General features: G+C 37.0%; 1 protein-coding gene across 2 annotated transcripts in view; it reads right to left on the bottom strand.

The window, feature by feature from the left end:
- The window catches only part of cpne5b (copine Vb), a 122,104-nt gene that overhangs the window by 23,756 nt on the left and 75,222 nt on the right, over window positions 1–23,126 (bottom strand). For both annotated transcript variants that reach the window (XM_088005510.1, XM_014986309.2), the window contains 3 exons: window positions 13,592–13,655; window positions 3,540–3,643; window positions 1,897–2,001 (listed from right to left, as the gene is read on the bottom strand). In XM_088005510.1, coding sequence (XP_087861636.1) covers window positions 1,897–2,001; window positions 3,540–3,643; window positions 13,592–13,655 — 273 coding nt within the window. The remainder of the gene's footprint in view (window positions 1–1,896; window positions 2,002–3,539; window positions 3,644–13,591; window positions 13,656–23,126) is intronic.

Here is a 23,126-nt window from a genome sequence, read left to right as displayed (position 1 = left end):
TATTAAAGTATTTAACAAAGTGGGTTGAAAATGTTGGTAACACTTTATTTGAAGGGGGTTGAATAAGACTGACATGACACTTTCATAAACATGACATAACACCTGTCATGAACATGAATAAGCCTTCATGAATATTTATGACTGTTGTCATAAAGCGCCATTCGGTAAATTATGACACTTTTAATACAAAGTTGACATTATTCAAAATGTCTTTGTTATGACAACTTGACATTAACCAAGAAATCATTACTGATATAAATTTGTTATAAAAGTATTACTGATTGCACTTTCAAAATCAGGTAACTTTATGTTATTAAAGGTAAAGTTTAAACAGTAATGATTTCTTGGTTAATGTCAAGTTGTCATAACAAAAACATTTTGAATAATGTCAACTTTGTATTAAAAGTGTCATAATTTACCGAATGACGCTTTATGACAACAGTCATAAATATTCATGAAGGCTTTTTCATGTTCATGACAGGTGTTATGTTTATGAAAGTGTCATGACAGTCTTATTCAACCCCCTTCAAATAAAGTGTTACCCAAATGTTTTCATATCCATTAAACTTTTCCCTATTTTCTCACTTTACATAAAAAAATGTCAGGGCATTTTACAAGATTTTGGTAATGGTTCAATAGAAAGTTGTTTCTGATTGTGAAGAAGAAGAAAACATTTTATTGTCTGTAAAAAACAATAAATAAATATTTTGCACCTCTGACTAAATACTGTAGTAGAACATCAATTTAATTGCATTTACAGCTGCATGTTTTATAGCAAGTCCACACATCAACATATAAAAATGTCTGCTCAAACGTTAAAACGGCTGGAAAACAACCCCGTGCTCAGTCAGACTGGATGGAGAGCGTCTCTGACCATAAACTACCATGTTCTGTCTCCGACTCTAAACTTGATGTAGAACGTGGCTTTGATTGGAAAAACATAATGAGCTCCTATGTCCCTGTTAATGATTAGCAAACCCACAGCGTGATGCCACCACCGCAACGGTTTACAGTAAGGATGGTGTGTTTAAGGAGATGCAGAGGGTTATTTTTCTAGTTGGACTGGACTAGACAGGCCTCTGAAGTGTTTATATGTTGTTTAACAATCAGGATTCTTTGGGTTGCACTTTCAATTAGGGGTATCAGAGTAAATGGGGGTGAGCACAAATATGCGTCACCCTTTCCAGATGTTCTTGATTAGATAGGTAAGACATAAAACATCTCAGGAAGCAACATCTGATTATTTAAGATATAATGTCTGTCATTTATTTTAAAGAAAGTAGCTTAGGATGTGAAAACAGCTAAACAGTTTTATGCACTTTACCTCCTACTAGGCATGGAGGCAGAGAATAAGTAAAACCTTTAGCTTCTAAATTCATTCTAAAGATGACAGTATATATTTATGGCTTGTTCTAATGTACCAAGTTGTGAGAAATCTACCAATGCACACAGTTGCAACAAAAAGTCATAGGCTTGGATTCTTTTCCTTTAGTTAAACTGCATTCTCACGTAAAATAATAATAATAAAAAAAACAATGTCATATAGACTAACAGATCTGGAAGAGATGAACACAGAGCACATAGCTACTTTGAGGTGAAAATGGTGGCAGAAAAAGTTTAACAGGTACATATTCCTACTAGTTAAAGTATTTTTATATTTGAACAGAGTGTGTTAATCACTCCACTTAGCACACTCACTGTCAGTAAGAAAAACGTTAATAAGAGCTTTAATGACAGTCGACGGACTGAGCCAACAGGATTCGGTGACAGCAGACACCATTCATGGTTGAAATGTATTAATAATCCGGTAGAAGTAAAGGGGAAAGTGCAGCGTCAAAAAATAAAAAACAGCACAACATATAGAGTGGGGGGCGGGGGGGGAGAACTGTGTTGCACCTGTCATAGTCTCCGTTGCAGAGTGCTCTCACTGGGATGGTAAAAGGCTGCCATACTGGATTTAATGTGTTCTTCACCACCTCTGTTTTGTGGCAGATAGTAAACCTGGAGGCAGAAGAAAATGAACATAAAAAAAGGGATATCTTCAAAAAGAGTGTCGGGAAGAAATTTGATTCTTTGTTGCCTACAGAACCTGGAGGGAATGAAGGAGAGATACACTAAATATGCAAAGAAGGGGGAGGAGTGTGTGGATGGGGAAAAAAACCCCAGAAGATACAGGGGAGAGATCAATCAGTCACATCTTGCAGTGACAGGAGAGATGCTTTAAATAGAGTTTTGTTTTCTTCTGGTCCCATCGTCTCAGACCACAGAGACCAATTTGAGATTCTGCCCTGGCTTTTTAAATTCTCCCTGTGGAGAAGAAGTGTGACAATGACCTGCAAATGGATTTTTCGGATATGTAAAATGTTTTGTAGAGAAGATACCATCCAAACACCCTCTTGAAAAGCAACAACATGTATCGTGCTTTTGTTTTTGCCTTAATCCAAATCCCTGGATTAGGCTGTTTGTGCTTGACTGAGTGCCTCCAGCCTTTTAATGTCCAATGACTCCTTTAACCACACAACTCTTTAATTTGCACTGTTGTCTGGGACTTGTAGGAGACGCACTTTCAGCAGGAGTAAGGGTTCTTTTCTCACCCTGGTAATTTCTATTGAAAATGTTTTAGACGATCTTTAGCCAAAAAGCTGACTTTGCTAGAAATACAAAGCCTTATGATCAACTGGGGAGTACTCTGAGAGAAGTGCTCCTCCTGTGAGGAGATTGGAGAGTGTTATGCATCTCTTAGTAAATTGCTTCTGCAATTGGCTGCTTTTACCTCATTAATGTAAAATGCAGATGCCGAGGTTTTGCTATCCCCTCTTTCCATACATTTTTACATTAATTGCCTCTTTTTCATGTTTGTAGTCCTGGATTCATTTATAAGTTGCACTGTGGAAATTTTACTTGTGATGTGAAAAGGATACATGGGTCTTATTATACATCCTCCTATGATGTGCATTCCTCAATAACCACTGCAGATTTCCTCTCCGATTGTGCAAGAAAGGAACAAAGTTTATCCCATTAAATTTCTTACACTTCACTTACTTTTATAATTTTTTTTAATTAGAAACATTATTTGAAAATTTCTAATTATTTTTTGAAAAAAAAAAAAAGCTTGTTGTAAGGATATGAGTTTTTGTTGGAACAAAGTCCATAAAACCAGATAAAAATAATGCATAACAGTGAGCTGCAAGGAAAATAATTAATATTTTCAAATCCCTTACAAATAGAAATCTGGAAAGTGAATACATTTTATAAATAAAATTAAAGCTGCAAGTATTTTGGGATGTGTTTCTACCACCTATGAATGTCTAGCGACTGAAAGTATTGCCAATTCTTATTTGCAAAATAGTTTTCCAATTAAATTCAGGCCTAGACTTTGATTGGGTGATTCTAACCCACCGAATATTGTATCATATCCTTTCACTTTATTTGCATTTTTCGCAATATCTAATCTGATGGTTGAAATGACATCCGGCAAAAGGCAGAGTGATACCAAACATTCTGACAAAGCAGAAAATGCCAAAACCAGATGAACTTACGTGCCATCCTCATTGCTTCTGTAGAAAACCATGAAAGGATCAGACTTGCCAAAAAAGTCCTTTTTGTCCAGCTTGTTGGCACAGAACTGCATGGTGGCACTGTCCTGCAGAAAAGCAGACATTAGTGAAGGGAAGCTCTTTAAGGTGTTGCTTATTTATGACCTATTTTTCTCTTAGATTCAAAATGTCATGAGACTAAAGTGCATTAATTGTTATCTTCACACAATACCTAAAACTCCATACAAAACACACATTTCCCACAATGTATTTTTAATGGATTGAAGGATTTTAGGCTATCTTCAGAATTTCCATTCTCATGATTTAAAATGCAAAAGCGATAAAAGGAAAATGTTTTTTCACAACTTCAGATTGTACAAAAAAAACGGTCTGAGGTCCTTGGAGGTTTCTGTGCAAGAATTTGACACGAGAAACTTCTCTTTAAAAGACGTGTCTATTACGAAGGTAATGTGTCCTGTGCCACTGAGCAGGAGGAGACTTTGGATTCCCACCTGGTAGTCAAAGCTGACTCTCCAGGTGAGTGTTTGCATCTTCACAGATGGTATTTTGTTTTGACTGAAGTTCTGACAGATCCAATTGAAACACAGGCTTGTCATCACTTATTTGTAGTTGATTACCTCTGTGTGTAGAGCATCGATGGACATTTTAAAATGGTTTGACTGTCCAGACAATCTTCTCAAACATGACAGACTTTGAAAGGCAAACAAAAACCTACAAAGATAGCAGCACAATTTCTTACCCAACATACATTTTTTTTATTTTTGTGGGAAGTTTGTCAGAGTTAGCTTGCACACTGTAAATGTCACTTGCTTTTAAGCCTTTCCTTTGTAGACTGCAGGCTCTCAGCCAGAAGACCACTCTACCATTATCTACAAACACGATCCAAGGAGCCAGTAGTTATATTTGTGTGTGTGTATGTGGCCTTTTGTTTGATACATTTTTAAGGACTATTTTCCAAAGACATACTACGCTTTATGGACTGGCTGTTCCTTATGGAAAGACATACAATGTGCATGTGTGTGTTCATGTTTACCTACACATTAAGAAAACATTTTAAATTTCAAATCAGGCAACTGCATCCACCAACCAATGGTCTTGCCAACACTAGTCTGACTCCATCATGAGTAATAGTCATCATGCTAACTCTTTCTGATACCTGTCATATTCACTGTGAACACAGCGGATGCTTCTAGAGGACCTTAGAGAGAAAAACACAAAGCAGAGAGGATTTTTCTTTTCTTTTCTGCATCGAGTTCTCTTCTTGCATGTTAGCTTTTAGGTACAGTACTTTGCTATATGATATGCTACTACATTTTGTGGTGTGTAAAAAAAATACTGAGGTACAATCTGTCTTGTAAAAGAGGATTGTTGTAGCTCACTGGATTTTTCTTTTACATTTGTCTCTACCCCATAGCCCAGAGAACATTACTGACCTTATCGAGTCATGCAGAGAAAGAGAGCTCTGTAATTTTATTTCACTAAAACAAGCTTTTATTAAGAAAGTTACCATTTATAAAAAGATTTGAATATTTTAAAAATGCTGTTCTTTATGGTTCTGAAAGATAAACTAGAATATGTAAAAGGTGGAACCAGCATGTCAGAGCTTTAGAAAACTACCAATCAGGAATCTAACCCAAAACACTTACAAACTAATGTTTATTCTCTTGCGGTAACATATTCTCTTGCAAACAAATGAACCTTATGTGAGTTTTTATCTGCATGTCTTTTTTTAGCAAATGCTGCGTTTCGAAGGCACTCCAAATATACGCCACTTGGTTGCTGCTGAATCTCATCGCACTCGATTGTCTCCACCCCTCCCCTGTTTGTTTGGCTCACAACCTGCGTAATGGCGTCTGACTTATCTCTGGCTTTTAACCACTAATCTTTGAAACTCGTAAGCTTATTGCCATACATTTAGACGTTGGATCACTGTGGCTTCAAAACACTTCCCTCTTGCCTGTCAAGTGTGGCTTTGTGTGTCGTGGGGCAACTCAGCAATGCGATGTCCAAATGAGTATGTGACTAGGAGCATTTCTACACACACACATACTGTACCTCGATTATTATTTTAGAGCCTGTGCGCATTTTGCTACCGTGTCTGCTATGTGTCTTTATCTGACACAAGCAGACACCGAGCAGCATACACTCCTGAACACATCACATCCACTCAGCTCCGGCAGAAAGAAGGGACCTATATCTGCATTCATGCCCTCACCCCGAGGACACGTGCACTCTACTTGACTGGCTTTTGACACAGCTCGCCTACGCATACTTCACTCTGGCTTGCAGTCTAATTCTTTAAAAAAATTCTCTTTTAATCCATTGGGAGGCTGTGGGCTGCCTTACTGTGCAGTGATGGATGAATATGATTTTTATTTTTTATTTATTTTGCCTATGTGTATGAAAGTATTGAAATATTTGCTGTAGCAACTGTTCTGATTTAATAATAATAATAATAAAACTTGCACTGCATTAAGTAAACTGCTGATTCAAATGCCTGTCAGCTCATTAAATTGAAGCCTTGGCTTGGTGAACCTCAGAGAACTTGACAAGAAGGAATCCCTTTTTTATTTGTAAGTGTTGCAGGAAAATGTACACCGAGGGGACAGTTGGAAACATAGGTAACCCACAAAACCCCAGGAAGAGAGGCAGAGTTTCCCACTTACATGAAGGCACCATATCATCACAACATCAAGTCAAGTCAAAGTTTATTTATATAGCACAAATACAACAGCCTGAGCTGAATATTTCACAACAAACAACATCACAGCTAGATAAATGATAAAATAGAAAGTGAAATTAAATTTAGTAAAGATAACAAGACACACAAAAACAAAACCAGTGTACACCATCAAGGAAAATAATCTGTTGTTTGTGGCAACTGCAAAATGATTTACTTTTTCCTCAGTTCAAAGTATCTGGGGTTTAAAATCCTAAATGATTAAAACTTAACCAGCTGTCTTAAGTCGTAATAAAGGTGGAGGTTAGATCGCGCATTAAGCTGTTACAAAACTGTAGAGCTCCTTCTGGGACAGACTGCCTGCATCCTCAGTGCACAAAGGAGCATCACTTCAGATCCTTCCTCCCAACAGCTAATACACTTTATAACCATCTCTGCCTCCTGCAAAAGCAAAGAGTCTTTGCATCTCTGCTGTTTTTCTTAAACCCCCCCCCACCCCCAAAAAAAAACATGCAGTTACATGGGAAAGAGTCATTTAAATCTTTGGACCCAACTGGACAAAGATGGATAAAACTGCCTTAGATGTAAATAAATGATGAGGTCTAAAGACCTCATTAACAATGTTCTAACCAGTTTTGCTTACTGGGAATTAATTGGACTTACAGTGACTTTCCGAACAAGCTGGTCACATGGATTTGGTTGTTTAACAGTGAGAGTTTGGCTTTGTTGCTGCTCTGAGTCGGGACTCATGAGACAATCTCCACCGAGCTGATGGGGACATAAAAGCATTTATGGTGATGGAATGTGTTCGGGGTATTAAATATGCATCTGCTTCAGGCTCATTAATGTTCAGCAGCACGTACACACACCCTCACAAAGCTCTGTGATCAACAGCCATTTGCTAATATGGAGAGAATCAGAGTATCAATATTTAAAGAGGGGGGCAGGCAAGGTAGATGCACATTTAACCCCCTGGGGATGAATGAAAGATTGCTTGTGGCAAGAGGAAAAGATCGGTGCAAGAATGTGTGTCACGGTACAGAGGTAAAGCTAAACTAATTAGGAAAGAGATATAGGGAGAAGACAGAATTAGTGCGGGTCTATGTTCTGTGACTCTAGGGATTAAACACAGAAAAAAGGATAATTGGCAGATACGAGGTAGGGGAAAAAAATAATGAATCAGTTAAAAGCCAAACTGATAAAGTAGAAAGGAGATAAATAATGAAGGTGGACTTAACGGGATAGACAGTGATGAATGATATCCTGCTGATTGTATAGGTTTTTCTGCATGCTGTGAACCCTTGAGTGCTCAGTCAGAATGATGAGGACGGGCCGCCGCGATCTCAGCCGGCTCCGAAATAAGTATGTGGACTCTACATGTGGGATTTCTGCATGGAGCCGTTTCTTAGGCAGCATTAGTTTACTCATGTCTGCTTGGGTTTAATGTGACAAGAAATCGTTATGTGATTTATAAACAAAACAAGACTGTATATTAGTGAAACAGAGCAACTGCTGCCAAAACCACTGTGGCTTCCTTTCACTAATCACTGCATGACCGGCCCCATTAGACTTTTTTTTTTTTTTTTTTGCCTTTATTGGATGTTTTTTCCAACCTTTTACTTATTCTCAATGCTCTCTGTGTGAATTCCTGCTCGGCTCTGGGTCATAAACAATAAAGTCAGTGTTGTCTCTCTCAGACGCATGGCACAGTGTGAAGCCAACTTTAAAAGCTCCCAATAGGACAACAAGTTCAATGGAAATACAGGAAGGGAGGCAAAGAAAGCAAGGCTTGGCATTTGAACACATCCAGACAACAATCCTGTTTAAGATGAAAAATGTTTCATTGTCAGCAAAGTGCTGTGGTTTTCCAAAGCTGTCGAAGACTAAAAATATAGGGCATGCATAAGAAAACTTAATATATAAATGAACAAAACTTTGCTGTTTCTTCTGGCTAAAACAGACATCTCTATTGTCTACATCCCAAGTTTTTCACAGGCAAACCCACAAATTGATATAAATAAACCAAAAAACGAAATGCATCTGTTTGGTTTGTAAAGTCACTGTGGAGGTTGATTATGCAGTGAAGCATTTTACATGTTTTCCTGGTTGTTCATTTTAATAATTATGTACAACCCAAAGTTCAGCTTGGTGACTTAAAGGACTTTCAATTGTATGTTTTCTGAAGTTCAATATGTACCGTATGCTTTGTGCACTCATGCCACGGTTGGGCCTACTTTTGCCTAATTTCTTCCATCAATTTTATGTATCATGGAAATAGTCAGTCTGTGACTCAAATGGAAGCTCACATTACTTTAATTGCAGCCTTTGGGTCATCTACACTATTGGATTTGGTGTCTGTCATCTTCCCTTGGCAATAATTCTCCATTGCTGACCATAAATCCCATGGAAGGGTTGGGACAAGAAAAGGTGGTTTGCCCAGGATAGGACCACCTCTGTGCACACTGGAACTTAAGCAGCATGTAACATGACCTCTCAACTCTTCTTCCAAACTCTGATCCTCATTCCACAAAAAGCAAATCTGACTTTAATCTCAAAAGAAGATTTTGACTGCTGAGCAACAATCCAGTTCTTTTTGTCCTCAAGACATTTCTGATGTTGACTCTGGTGGCTTAACACATCGATTGCAACAGCTGTAGCTCTGCCCTGGATACATCTCTGAGTTGCTTGTCTTGGCACGCTGACTCCATGTCCTGAACATCTCCAAAAAGCCTCCTGGACTGAAGTTATCCCTGTTGCTTGTGAACAAACTTCCCCTACGACTCGTCCTTCCACTCAACTTTCCTGCAGCATGTTTGGAAATAATCTGGAAACAATCTGTGACGAGCTATCTTAATAAGCAATGATCTTTTGTGACTTAGCTTCTTGTCGATGAGTTTCCCTGGAGAAACTGTCAAGTCTTCCAAATTACATTGACTTTGAGCCAATTGTTTGTAATGCATAGAAATACACGTTGGAAAAATTCACTCTGTGTGTGAAATAAATCTATGTAATATAATCGTAACTTTTTGAATTCAATTACTGAGATAAAACTTTCTGACAATATTCTAAATTATTGCGATGTACCTGTATAATGGAATCTTAAACAAATGTCACCAAGGAGGTAAAAATGATTGTCTAGACAACATTGTCTTATGAAAATCAGAGTATCACACAGACCTGCTTTAAATTGCCTTGCCGTAACTTGGTTAGAAGCCATTTTAAGTGGGTTAATATTGGAATGAGACTTTCAATAATATGTCAACAGGAGCTCAAAAGGAATTCATTAAACGCGAGTGATAATGTGACGAATGTATTTGTCACAAATCTCAGAAAATGTTTATATTCGCATAAAATCACAACCAGCTGTGCCAAGTGTTTGTTTTGAGTTAGTTTTCATGTGGTTAAAAAGTATAAATTGTTCTATTTTGCATAAGCAAATATTTTGTTATCTACAATCCAAAAAGTTTGAATAACTTTCATGTTGAATTTGAGAATTGTTCAGATAAACTTAAATTGATACTTTTAGCGCTCGGCTCATAAACCAGATCCAACGGGAGAACAATCTCCCTCTCACTGCCACCTGCGTTCCTCTCATTCTCGTTGGATTGAAGCCATATGGTTGACATTTATCACCGTCATTCTGCTTTGGAAACATGGTGATTCAAAATTATCCGAGACATTTTGTCCCAGTCTAATTTCGCTTGTTGAATCTACAAATCTTTAAGGATGGATGAGCTCAAAATTAGAAAAAGCGGCAGGGAGAGAGTGAAGGGGTTGAATAATAACCATAAACATCTGGAGTTATTTACTCTGAATTTGTCTCACTAGTCATTTTCAAAAACCTTATTTGCGTTCTGGTGAAGATTAAAGACAAAACTATTGGTTACCCTGACTAAGACTTAAAAATCAGTTGTACGGTAATCTTGATCAGAGTATAAAACACAATAATGTAAAAAAAAAAAGGAAGATTTCATTTTATAAATTGATGCTGACTACAACAACAAATAGAGATTTTTTAAAAATAATTATTTTATATTTTTATGAAATTAGTTTGTCCTCCAGAAATTAAGTTGTTTTCGAGTTTTGGTGTCTTTATTACATGTAACTTGAATCAGCTGTTTTTCATCACAGCCTCAGATTGTTGTGAAGAAATTAGATCTCACTTCTTGAAAATTTCCTAAAATCATGGAGGTTTGCAGACTTTAGTTTCTGCATAACCCTCTCAAGGCCCTGCTAATGTCAAACTTTTGGCAGGGTTGTTGCCACACCTCAGTTTGCAACTGGTTTTAGAAAGAACCACTTCAGTTTTTCTTAACTAAACTAAAACCCACACAGTCTTGTGTCCCTATCAGCTCCTCATTCACTATTCTTGCTCCTCCTCTATTTTTTTGTTTCTGTGTGGGGTCGCAGTACTTGGAAACACTTTAGCTTCTCAATATTTTCTCTGAGAACGTGTAAATATCGCCAACATAATAAATTAATGAGTACTGCATGTTTTAAACACTTACTACTCACAATCAGCAGATCTCACAACATTTCGATTGGTTGCCACTTGAGTGGCTAACAAACTGATGAGAAAGCTGGCAGTGTTTTCTCCTCTACAGTTCATAAACATTGTAAAAAGACAAACACATTTATGAAAAATAATGTTCCAGAGTGTTGGAACATTAGCCTGTTCCATATTTATAGTCATAAATGTGAGGTACTACATCTTTAAATAATGTTTTAATGGGACGAATATGTGCAGAACAATGTGTCCTCAAATACCATTTAAATACAATTTCAGTGGACTCCGGTGTCTCCTCATTTTAATGATTTAGCAATAAAAGAAGGTGCATAAAATCTGGTTCAGAAATCCTACTTTACTGCAATCTGAACTGTGCTCTCACCAGACACATCTGAATATATCAGATCAAATTCTCGTGACATTGCTCACAATTACTTTTAAATCACAAAACTAGCAGTATGAGTCTCATCTTATAGAGCGTGGAGCAAGTCGGGCTTTTAACACCCAATGTTTTACTTTTAAATATAATGTTGAATATATATAATGTAAGCACTATGAAAAACCTAAGGGCATAAATACTTTTTGCACAGGAAGAAGAGTTGTTTCCTGCTACTTTTCACCTAGGAGTAAAAAGGCTAAAAAATATAATAAAAAAAAAAATAAAAAAAGCTGTTCTAAAGTGTCGTCTTACACCTTCTCTCTCCAACAGCTTGACAAAATTAGAGAGTAGAGAATAACACGAGCTACTAAATGCAAAAATGATGTTGACCTCTCTAACCTCACCAGACCTGCTGGCAGTGCAGAAAAGCACCTCACATAACCTTGAGATACAGTTTATATTCTATCCAGGAATTAAGCATTCGAGGAAAACTGTTTCCGGTAAAATGATTGAGGGACTGGAAAATATTAACAATTAAATAAAAATTTAAATAATTAGCATGAGTATAGAGATGGTAAAGATGAATGTTTATAAGAGATGTTTGCTAAAACCTTTTCCTGATTCAGATATTGCCAGGAGATTATTCGCCGCCAAGATCTTCATGTTTAATGGTTGCTTAAGTGGGGAGCATTCGGTAAAGTTTAGCTTGTAAAATGCTCTTTATCTAAGAACATAAGAGAGGGTGAAGACCACAGGCCTGCTCTGCTAACTATCCATTTTTAGTTGCCTTTGCTATATTTCAACCATAGAAAATGTAAAGGTTAGAAGTTGCAACATGTTTTTTTTTTTTTATCTATTTTTCCACATTTCCAAACTTGGTGCTCTATTAAGTTTTCTGCTGTCTCTGCTTTAACTGCAGCAAGTTAAAGCAGAGGTCCATCCAGGGCGAGACCCGGAGGGCAGAGGAAGGAAGTTGCAGCTTTTGTCAAATCAAAATTTTCTCTTGGTCCATCAAATGGGCAAGTATCCCCAAAATAGCAACATGGATGTTTCTAATACATTAGAGTGACTAATTTGTCAGCTGATATGCTTGAAGAGAGTCAGGATTTTGTCAGAGAGGCAGAGCAACATACATTGTGGGTGGCTACAGCTGAAAAAGTAGTCCTAATTTTAAAATCAGAATTTCAGCGTTATTTTTTGTTTTGTTTTTTTTTACTTCTGACAATTTAGGGAGGATCATGTGTAAATGAGAGCACTGTTATTGAGAAGTCAGCCAAATTGAAATACATATAACAAAGAGAACAATGGAAATTAAAAAAAAGTCAAATGTGAATATTCTGAAATTCGAGCGCTGACAGAATGCTAACAGAAAGCCAAGGAGCCATTTATACATTTTTGAAATCTTTCTTTCAAAAAATAAAAATAAAAGATAAAAATGCGATAATAGACATAACATGAATGAAAAAATAAGTATTTTATGTTTGAACTCTAAATTTAGAAGTGTGTTTAGTAAAGTCTGAAAACTTAACCTGTGCAAAACAAATGAACACCATCATCCACCTTATTTCAAATTCCTTTCAAAGAATCATTATCGTTAAGTTTACTTGATAGGGACAGAAACAAAATAAAACAGTAGCCCCATGCCCATATCACAGTGTGAGCTAACTTGCAGCATTTGTCCCTAGATGGGTTTTTATAAAATGTAAGGTGATAAAGGTTTTCAGGCTCTGCCCTCATGTAGCTCTGTTCGTAAGCTCCAAATCAGAGAGAGAAGGTTGTAAGAGAGAAAGATGCACATCAATGTGTGTGTTTATCATCCAGCTGCATTCAAGTGTGTATGGACCACAGGCACATATACTCATCCAGTTGACCATGCTGTGACTACAGACAGAGAATTAACACCAGCAGCCAGCAGGGGACAAGGTCACACAGTTCTTCCTGGTAATTAACCTATGCTCTGCCTCCAACTAAAACCAGCCAAGCATTGGCATGAAATGATCCCGTCCCAATTCCTTTTCGTGTTACTGTATCTCTCTAAGCCCGTTTGAATTTTCCACCTTTTCTCGTCCACATGCTCCTTCTGTTCCAGCTTTCTCCTTTTGTTGTGCTTGTTAGTTTTCTCACTCCTCTACATTTTTAATTTTGCTTTTGGTTCAGTGTAATCAGCATGATTTTGCTCACTTTCCTATCCCGATCTGGTGTTAGAAGAGTTCAGTGTGGCATTCGCAGGAGCCCACCTGAGAAAACGGCACAGATGTAAGGTTGACATGGGGGCTCTGGGTGATGTTTCTGCACAATTTCATTACACAGCAGATCACTGCATGGTGAGTGAGGAAAGAGCTGCTTTATGACTTAGACAGGAAAAAGCCGGTGTTGCCGTTTCTTGTCCCGACGTTAGGAGACGTACACGTACAAGCAATATTTTCTTGTTAACGTGTATATTTGGGAGATTATCACAATTTACTCACTCGACAGTTGCTGAGTTCTTCTGCCGTCAGGATGATTGTGCCGCATTTCTTCCCAGGAATCCCTCTGTGAGGAAAAAAAAAAAAAATTATGGGAAATCTTAATCCAAATTACAGAAAGAACTAATCTTCTCTGCAGGATTTGTTCTTAGAGGATTAATGCGGAGTATTACATTAATTACTTATACTAACTGTGTCTTAATTCTCCTGACGTTACAGTAAAACCCAGCAGAATGTAATATACCGTTAAAAATGAAGTGCTTTGAAAGGTTTCATGTGACCTAATAGAAACATTTAGAAAAGTGTTTTTATTTAAATATTTACAGACTTTGAATCTTAACTCATAACCAACAGATCTTGTATACTGGTGCATCAGTCATCATTATATAAAAAATGTCCAAATATGACATTTTTATGTTTTGAAACATTAGTTGGATTATTTTGTCCTGAGGATAAAAGTCAGAAATGCACTTAAAGCAAATAAGCTCATTACATGTGCATAAAACCCTATTGTACCTATTCATACTTCACAGTTTTACCCCAAACTGTTTTATTCCGACTATCGAGCCATGTATGTAAGTGAAGAGATAAAGGGGGGAAAGTGAGGAAAAGTGAAAACTGATTTTGTTTGCTCCATCAGAAACAAGAGGGGGAACTGAAGCTTCAACAAGTTAGATCTCCATGACAGCTGCATGTTTGAAAGAGTGATGGTTTTGACGCTCTGGGATTTTAACTCGACACGCGAAGGTCAGAGGCCCGAATAGAGTGTTTTCCAGTTGTGTAAAAAATTGTTTTTGGCTCCTCTACCGGGTTTGAGTGTATTTGAGCAGAAGATGGAGACCTTTGATTCACACACTGAAAGACTCCAATCGATCCTCAGGTGAGAAAAACCCGGGCTGTTCACACAAGTGATGGATGCATGAAACTGTGTGAGCGTTTTGTTTCTTTTTTTCACCCAAAGTTTTCATGCACACCATCTCAGACCCTTGGCACCCTGTCAGCCACAGATTCAAACACTCTGCAAATGTATTTTCTCAGCCTGCATGTCACCCTATCAATATCTTTTTCAAAGAAATAGATTTTTAAAGGGAACCTATTAAGCTTCCTTAAACAAGTTAGAATAGGTCTGTGGGCTTTACAAAACATGCTCCTTAAAATGTTTTGCACAAAATCACTTAATGGCATTTCACCTGGTTAGTTCTACAATTAAAACACAATTAAAACAATAAGCTGCAGCTGACCATGGCGCCTCACAACTTTTTTTGTCACATATTTTAGAAATCATATATCAATTTCCTTCAACTTCAAAATTAGGTTCTATTCTGTGTTGTTGTTTAAGTGCAACAAAATGCGATAAGGTGTGTAAATGTTTTGGCAGTACGTTGTATACTTTTGGCTGTTAAATAATATATCAATTGTTGTATGGAGCCCTTCTTATTTGCCTTTTCTAAAAGTAATCAAAGCTGTTTTTCTAAAGAGATGTATCTTCAAAGACTTACTTTGTAATCTGCACTCTTAATTATATTGGTTAAAATAATATGTAGAGTCCTTGGGAAGGTGCCACAAAACACACGACTGCATATTTGAAATAGTAATCAAGCAAAAGCACCTTTGAAAAAGCTGAAAACTAGTTTTGAATGAAGCTGGAGCAACACAAAACGAAGGAGGGATTTATTTCTGTTACTATATTAAGAATAATAAAGATCTCAAAAGACCAGCAGGGCACCCTCTGAACGTTTTTGAATGTCCACGATAGAAAAACAGGAAGGAAGTGCACTAATAGATACTGCATGGCACATATAAGCAAAACTATATGTGCCATGCAGTATGGCACATATAGTGCCATACACATGCACATACTGTGAGATACATATATCTTATGTATCTCACATAAGAGATACATAGATACATCTCTTATGTGAGATATATCTCACATAAGAGATTTATCTCTTATGTGAAGACTCAAGACGAGCCAAGAAACTAAACTCACTATTCACACATACAAGTATGAATACTCTATTTTTACTCCGTAATGAGAACCTGCATTTAGAGAAGCCTTCAGGGACTCACAGACCTGAGCCAATGCACAAAGATGCTCTGAGCAAAACTGTTAAATTTATTTATAATGGTTATGAGAAGCTAAGAAAAGAACATCAGGGAACTGCAAGGATGGGCCCTACATGCAAACTACACATTGTTTCTTCCAGACAACAGTTTTCCCTGAAAAGATACTTATTTAGTGTATCTCTGAGACATGCTCCAGTCTAGATGAAAGGGCATGCAAACATAGCTACAGATTTTTATGTGCGATTTTAAACTAGACTGATGTAAAGATATAAAAGTCATTTTAAAATAAATTGTGAATAATGATTAGCAATAAACATTGTTTGTTTTCAAGTTCTGCATTCAATGCCTAAAGTTTATTATGAACAAGTGTTTGAATATTTTCCTGACAACTTTCTCCTGGTGCAGCGGTTAAACGGTTAAACTTTCAAACACAAAAGCCTGTGTGTGTGAGGTCAAATACACGCTCAGGCTTCTTGAGACAGAAGGTGAACTGTGAGCAAACCGGGAGCACTCTGCCAAACAATGGCTCCTCATTGATTCAGCTGACAGACCTTGATCAATATTCAATAGATCAAGACAGAAAAATGAGAAGTGTGATCTGAGGGTGAAAGGAAGAGAGTTAAGGAAAGAAATATAGACTTAAAGGGTGTTTAAAGTCTAGAGACATGATAAAGATTTAGCTAACTACATTATAGTATTATCTTTCAGTTTGTTGTATCAGGAAAGAAAATAAAGTTGTTCTTTTTTAAGAACACAAGAATATAATAATACTGACAACAGTAAAGAAATTATAGTACGACTGTGCTATTTCAAAATGTAGAGCCAATAGACCCAGTTGCATTTGATAAAGGAGCACTTCTTTAAGTGGTCTGATAAAATCATCTGCTGTTTTATTCTAGATGCAGACGAAGATTATAAACAAGAGTCTTTAAAAGAAAATAAATATGTTTTTTGTTTGAACTACAAGTCAGGAATAATGGATGTTCTGGAATCCTGACTATAAAACTTTTTCAATTTACATATTTAGAGCTAAATGCATTCTCATAATATTACTCACTCAAGAAAAAAAATCTTAAGTGTCTAATTTACACCCAGTGCTTTAGATGAGACATTGAAATACTTTCTGACATACTACTGACAGATTCATTTTCATTTCTTTCTGACAGAAATTGATACAAAATTATCTTTCTCAGAAAAATAAAACAATATAAAACTGGTATTCATTTTGAAAAGAGACATGTTTTGACCATTTATTTTAAATAAAATTGAAAAAAAAAATGACCAGATCAAGAATTAAACATACCCTTTTGAATAATCAAAGAAAACATCTTTTTGAGCTTCACACCAATCAGAATTGCTAACCAGTTTTTTGTGCGTTTCCAAAAGTACAGATTTAACTGTGGTGATGATAAATTTACTGATCAAAGTCAATGATTCAAGGAGAACGAGGCCTCCCTACCATTACTCTAATCCTCAGCTCACTTCGCAGATTTTGTCAGAGTAAAGATGGGCAACCCCTAAATTTAATCATGAATCCATTCAGAAAAAACATCTTGGCAAAAATTAACCTAACTCTGTAAGGATCATGAATAGTTTTGGGTTTAACTGCAAACACTCATCATTTGTAAAAATGTAAATATTTGGGGGATTTTAAGGATTTGTTTGAACCATTCACTGCGTGTCTGCACTACAAATAGTCAAAAAGTAATATTTTTGTTTCTGTTCAATATGCACCAACTGGATGATTGCTTATTTATTGTTGAGCTTTTGGGGGTTTTTTGTGGGTTTTTTCTCAGCATGGTTTTTGAACAGATAAAGCAGGTTGACATTATGAATGGCCTGAATCTGCAGAAAAATTTATTGATTTTCCTTAAAAGCCGAGTCAAAAAAGTCAAATGTGGCCTAAAAGGAAAGCTTTTTTTTACCCAGAATTGTGTCAGGAGCTTCTAGCTTCAGAAATTTCTCTGCAACTCGCCGAGAAACATTTGAGCAAACTTTAGCATGATGGGGGTATGCATATTTGAACCTGTGAAGCTTCACATCCTGTCAGCCATTGCCCAGATTATCAGGACATGCACATCGCGTGTAAAAGATCACATCAATAACATTACTCAGCCCACCAGCAGGAAACAGACTTCTCACCCTAACAGTGGGTTGCCATCATCACTTCCAGCTGAACTTTTCTGGTTTTCAGGCACTAATTAGCTTGCAGTGGATGGCTTCGTGTTCATTTACAACTCAGGAACAATGGTCATTCTGAAGGAGAGGGGTGATTCATCTAATGGTGTTTCTGTGAGGGACCTGCACTGACTGCAGTCAGTAGAGTGGAAACAATATCTCTCCCATCAGGAGTCAGACTTTTCTTTAGTCACAACGTTAGTGCAGATATAATCAGTAATAATAAATCTACAAATTAAAACGAACTGAAAGCTGTTTATGCTTTCAGTTTGCGCGCAGCCACTGTCGCGTTACAGTGGCTGCCTACCAATAAAGATCTGTGTGAGTCGAGTGCAGATAGCGATGAAACAGAATAGCTTGACAGCAACCTTATAGACAAACATCTGTTGCTTATTCCCTCCAGAGGTGGTGTATGGATGAAAGAGGATGCCTCCAAACTAAAGACAGCTTCATTGCAAGGGCTGACATCTTTTCCACTCCCTAAAGGCTTTCAATTTCTCCTCACATCACACAGAGACCCATCAGGAGACAGATGCTATAGCTGACTTATTTATGCATTGTACTGCCCCCCTCCCAGCCCCCCCAATGCTGCATAATAGATTTTGTCTGAACATCCAAGCTAGTGTACATTTAAAATTGAATTAATAGGAAATACTCTTAGGAATTTGGTGCAAATGTGGAGAGGAAAAATAATGAACCATATTGAAAAAAAGTGAGAAACCCCACCATAACAAAAACATGAAAAATGTGTAATATTAATACTATTTATATAAGAATAAAAAGATTTAGGTCAAAATGGGAAATGGGGGTACATTAAAAAATAAAAAAATAAAAAATTAAGTGAGCTCAAAGAGTGCAGTCGGTTCTTTTGAAATCTGCACAAAGCTTTCATCTGCAAGTTACCAAATTCTTCACAATCTACATGTCTGCTTTTCTAACAGGTTGAATAAGGCTAATGAGGTGAGGTCTTGTGCTTCTCTTCAGGTCACAAACAGCTGACCTGTACTAAACATGATGAGGCAGAAGAAGAAGCATTCAGTGAGCGCTCATAAGGGGTCCTAATGAAAATCATGACAGTTAAATATCATTGAAATGGACCAAATGCTCATCTATATATGTTTTAGAAGACGGAAAGATAAAAAGACGATCAAAGCGACGTTTTTGTTGATGGCTGAATTAGCCTGCACTTAGTCTCCACTGACTTGTTTAATTGACAATGACTCCAAAATGGTGCTATCTTAATCTTAATGAAGAAAGAAGGAAAAACACTTTAACTTATGCAAATTTTCTCTCGATACTGGGAATATTGAGGACTATTTGAAGCAGAACAATTTCAGCACAATTCCAGAAAGTGAAAGATACAGAGCACTTACGGTTAAAGGAGAAATAAGAAATAGCTTAGTTATTACCAAAAGTGGAGCCCTGCATATGATATTGCTTTCAATCTTGCTCAAGGCGAAATACAGACATGAATTTTTACAGAAGAATGAGTAACCAGAGACAATGAGACTTTGTCAAAGTTAGTTCAAGAGTGCCTTGACAAGGTTAAAACACATCTTACTCGTCTTGTCTTCCATCAGCAGATCGTTTCAGGATCACACACAGGTCTGAACACTGTCAGGTCACATTCTCACTGTACAGCCTGATGAGTGAAACCACAACAGTGGACACTTTGCACAGTTCATTGTCCTGTTGCCTGTGCAGGGCATCCAAAGTAAGGCATTAGAAAGGTTTTGTGGAGATCAAGCGAGTGGACCTTCAAGTCTTGCTAGAACAAACATTTTAACCGTCAATGAAAGCTTTTACCACCACTACATTTCTTCATGTGTGGTCACTTGATCCCTTCAATAACATCAATACTCTCTTTATTTCTCCTGTTTTAACTAGGTAAAATGTTTGGTGGCTGATAGAGACGTACTCTATAAACCCCAAAATCAACACTTCACACCTCTGGCTTGAATTTTCTTTTCATATTTTTTGTTGTTGTTGTTGTTGTTGTTGTTGTTATTGTTGTTTGTTTACTATGAGAACAATAAAGTCACAATTTCTAGATGCTTAAGCATTTTAAAGCTAGTATGTATAAGTTTCTTTGTCAGTAAAAGTCCCAACATTTTCAGATTCCATTATTAATGGTTTATTAACATATTGTTGCTTCTTTTTTTTAGCATTTGGTCTTTTTATTTTGATTGGTTATCAGTCTCCATAGGCTCACCCTTATCTCTTGACAAAAATGGGTCTTTCCTGTTACCCAGAACAGAGTTGATAAGAGTTGATAGTTAAAAAGCTCATCTTGTGTCTTGTGTTAATCTAAATACGCACCTAATTTGAGTTGCTGTTGAACTATTCCATTGTGAAACTTTCTCTAAAAGGAAACATGACTTTGCTGACTTTGCTTGAACACAAACAGATGCAATGTCATTAAAACCATATGTGCCATGTAAAAAAAAAATTACCAAGCTGGCACCAAAGGTTGAGATCTAACATTATTTTACTGACTGGGGGACATTAATAATAATAACACCACATCTAATGCAGAATTAGTGGTGAAATAGTATATGCCTTCCAGAGATGTAACGATTAACCTTTTCATCTTGTTCCCATTAAAATGCATGTGCAAGTTGTGAGTACACTTGGTGGGGCAGCTGAGAGAAAAAAAAAAAAAAAACATTAAATCTAGACACATTAGTTTTCACATCATGTAGCATAATTGGCATTTATGAACCAGGTCCACTACACTTCGACTTCGAAACACAATCCACTCAAGTATTATTGTTTGTGTTATTGTTGATGTATTGCAAGAAATCAGACAACTAGCACTTCTAATTGTCTGTGCATATGTAGATGTCTCACAAGCAACAACAAAAATCAAGTTAGAGACGGCAGAGGCAGCTAACTACAAATCAGCATAATCAGTCTTATAACACACTCAAGATGGGGCATGCTAAGGCTATTTTGATCCACCAGCGCTTCAGGTTAACCTGCTGCCAACAGAAAAGAGTGACCAAATCTGTGAGCAAAATATTCCAACTTTTTTTTTTTTTTGCATTATTTCCATCCTGACATCTCAGCTCAGTTACAGACAATTACAGATACCACAGCTTTACAGCAGACAGGGCTTTCAGTATTTCCTACATGTCTTGGTGTGTGTTTTTAAAACAAAAACATTTTTAAACTGCCTTGCTGTCATCTACAGTTTCTTTAAATTGGTAGTGGTATTGTTTTCTTGTAATCATTGAATGATTAGGAATTTAGAAAGCTAGAAATTGTAAGGGGAAACTTTTTGAACTATAATTTTAGATATTTCATGACATAGAAAATGCATTTTGCTGATAAGTGCTTTGTTACTGAATGAGTGCTGAGCACATTTCCAGCCCGTCAGATTACTGTAACGTTGCACTATTATTGCTTTGGTCTCTTGTAATTTAGGTTATAAAAAAAGCTCAGACTAGACTAAACCTAGTAGTCAAAGGAAATTGTTCAATGAATTGGACTTATTCAGAGAGATAGTTTAATTTATTTCTTTCACTGCATCTAGCCTCACTTTGATTACCCTAAAATCATTAAATTAGACTAAATGGTGTTAAAGTTGTGAATCAAGTCTGGTATCATTTTTTTTTATCATCTACACATAGCAGATGAATCAGATCATTTGCAGTGTATTGAGGTGCATACTGTATCTGCTGCACACTAGATTTACAACCCTAATGTACTCTAACTGATATATTTCGCCTTGCAATTCGGCATGCAAGAACACTTAACGAATACAGCAGTGTTTTTAAATTTGTACACGTGCAGAGTGGTTATGTAAGGATGTCTTTGTTCTGCCGTGCATGTTGGAAAAGAAATACTGAGTGTGAGGACTAAAGTCTGCTATTTAGGACTATTATGATGTGTCAGACAACTTTTACATCAAAGGCTTATTCCAACAATGGTCAACGATGAAGAGGTATGTAGCATGTTCTTTTTCCACTGTGGGAGTCTTCATAGCAACAGATCAGATAATACTGTGTCTAAAACATTGTGGTAAGAGTCTGTCAAAGTGTTTCTAGGTGAGCTTCTTGTGTTTCAACTCCACAATGCATTTAGGTACAACTTGTACACTGAATTATTTATGTTAAAACAGCTACTAAATGATTCAGACATGTTTGTATTGCTAAATGCCATCATGGTCTTACCCCAAACTTCCTAAACAACACCTTCAACCATTTTATATGTGTGTTGTTTTTAATCACAAAAAACTACGAACAACATTGTCTATACATCTATTCGGAATTTAAAAATGGTTTTAGATTGTGCATGCAGCACAAAGTTTCACCGTTTTCCACACTTACCGGTGCTAAATCCAGCTATGAAAAGGTTGAACATTTCATCATATAAATGAACAGAGGCAACCTGCTGCAGTAATCCAGCACTAACAACAAACAATAATAAAGTCCAAGTTCATCATGTCAGAAATGACAAAATTCATGAGTCACTTCCTTCAATCTGGCTTGGTTTGTGTTTTACAGAATGGACTGAATTTGAATCAGAGCTATTTTCCCAGAGGAAGAGGAGTGCTCTGCAACATCTATTGCCTATTAACTTTCCAAATAGACTATCTAAAAATCACAGACAATCCAATATTGCCAAGTGAGAATAAGGATTACAAGTGTAAAGTGATTTTTTTTTTCTGCAATTTTCCTCTGACAAAGTTTACCAGAGGAGGAAGAACTCGCTTCTTTCACGAAAGAGACGTGGCAAGTGTTTATAGAAGATACTGTGGATTTACACAGTTTCAGTGATCACTTCTCTGCATTATTCAGGAGACAATCTGAGCATGCTTTCATGTGTCCAGGAACCAGAGATGCTTCTTTCGCATGGTCGCCCCTATAACCTTTAAAACAGCACGTTCAAACAAACAGCGATGCGCAATGAAGCACAAGCTCTCTAACACAATTACCATCTTCGCCAACTCTGCCAAAGGGTGGGGGGAAACAAAAGAGAGAGAAGTGCTACTTTATTGCTATAAGGACACAAAGCCACCTGAGACAACCACCTCCTCAATTACCCACTGCTGATTCCACAAAGCCTCAGCCATTCGGGACCTCATTTGACTTTATTACAACAGCCACTGGAGGGGCGGTGTCATTAATCAAACAGAGGCAAAGAGTGAGCAGCCACCCAGGAAAGAGGAGAAATGAACTGTGGAGTCTCTGTTCGAATTCTGCCCGAGAGAGAGAGAGCGACGTGTGAGCCTGCATCCATCACGGAGCCTCGTCCACACCTGGAAACAAAGGGAAGTCGCCGCCTCGGC

Source organism: Poecilia mexicana, unplaced genomic scaffold (assembly GCF_051168715.1).
Source record: "Poecilia mexicana isolate PSO_F unplaced genomic scaffold, ASM5116871v1 scaffold_5, whole genome shotgun sequence".
In the NCBI taxonomy this organism is placed as follows: Eukaryota; Metazoa; Chordata; class Actinopteri; order Cyprinodontiformes; family Poeciliidae; genus Poecilia; species Poecilia mexicana.
This window is presented reverse-complemented; position numbering and strand designations above follow the sequence as displayed.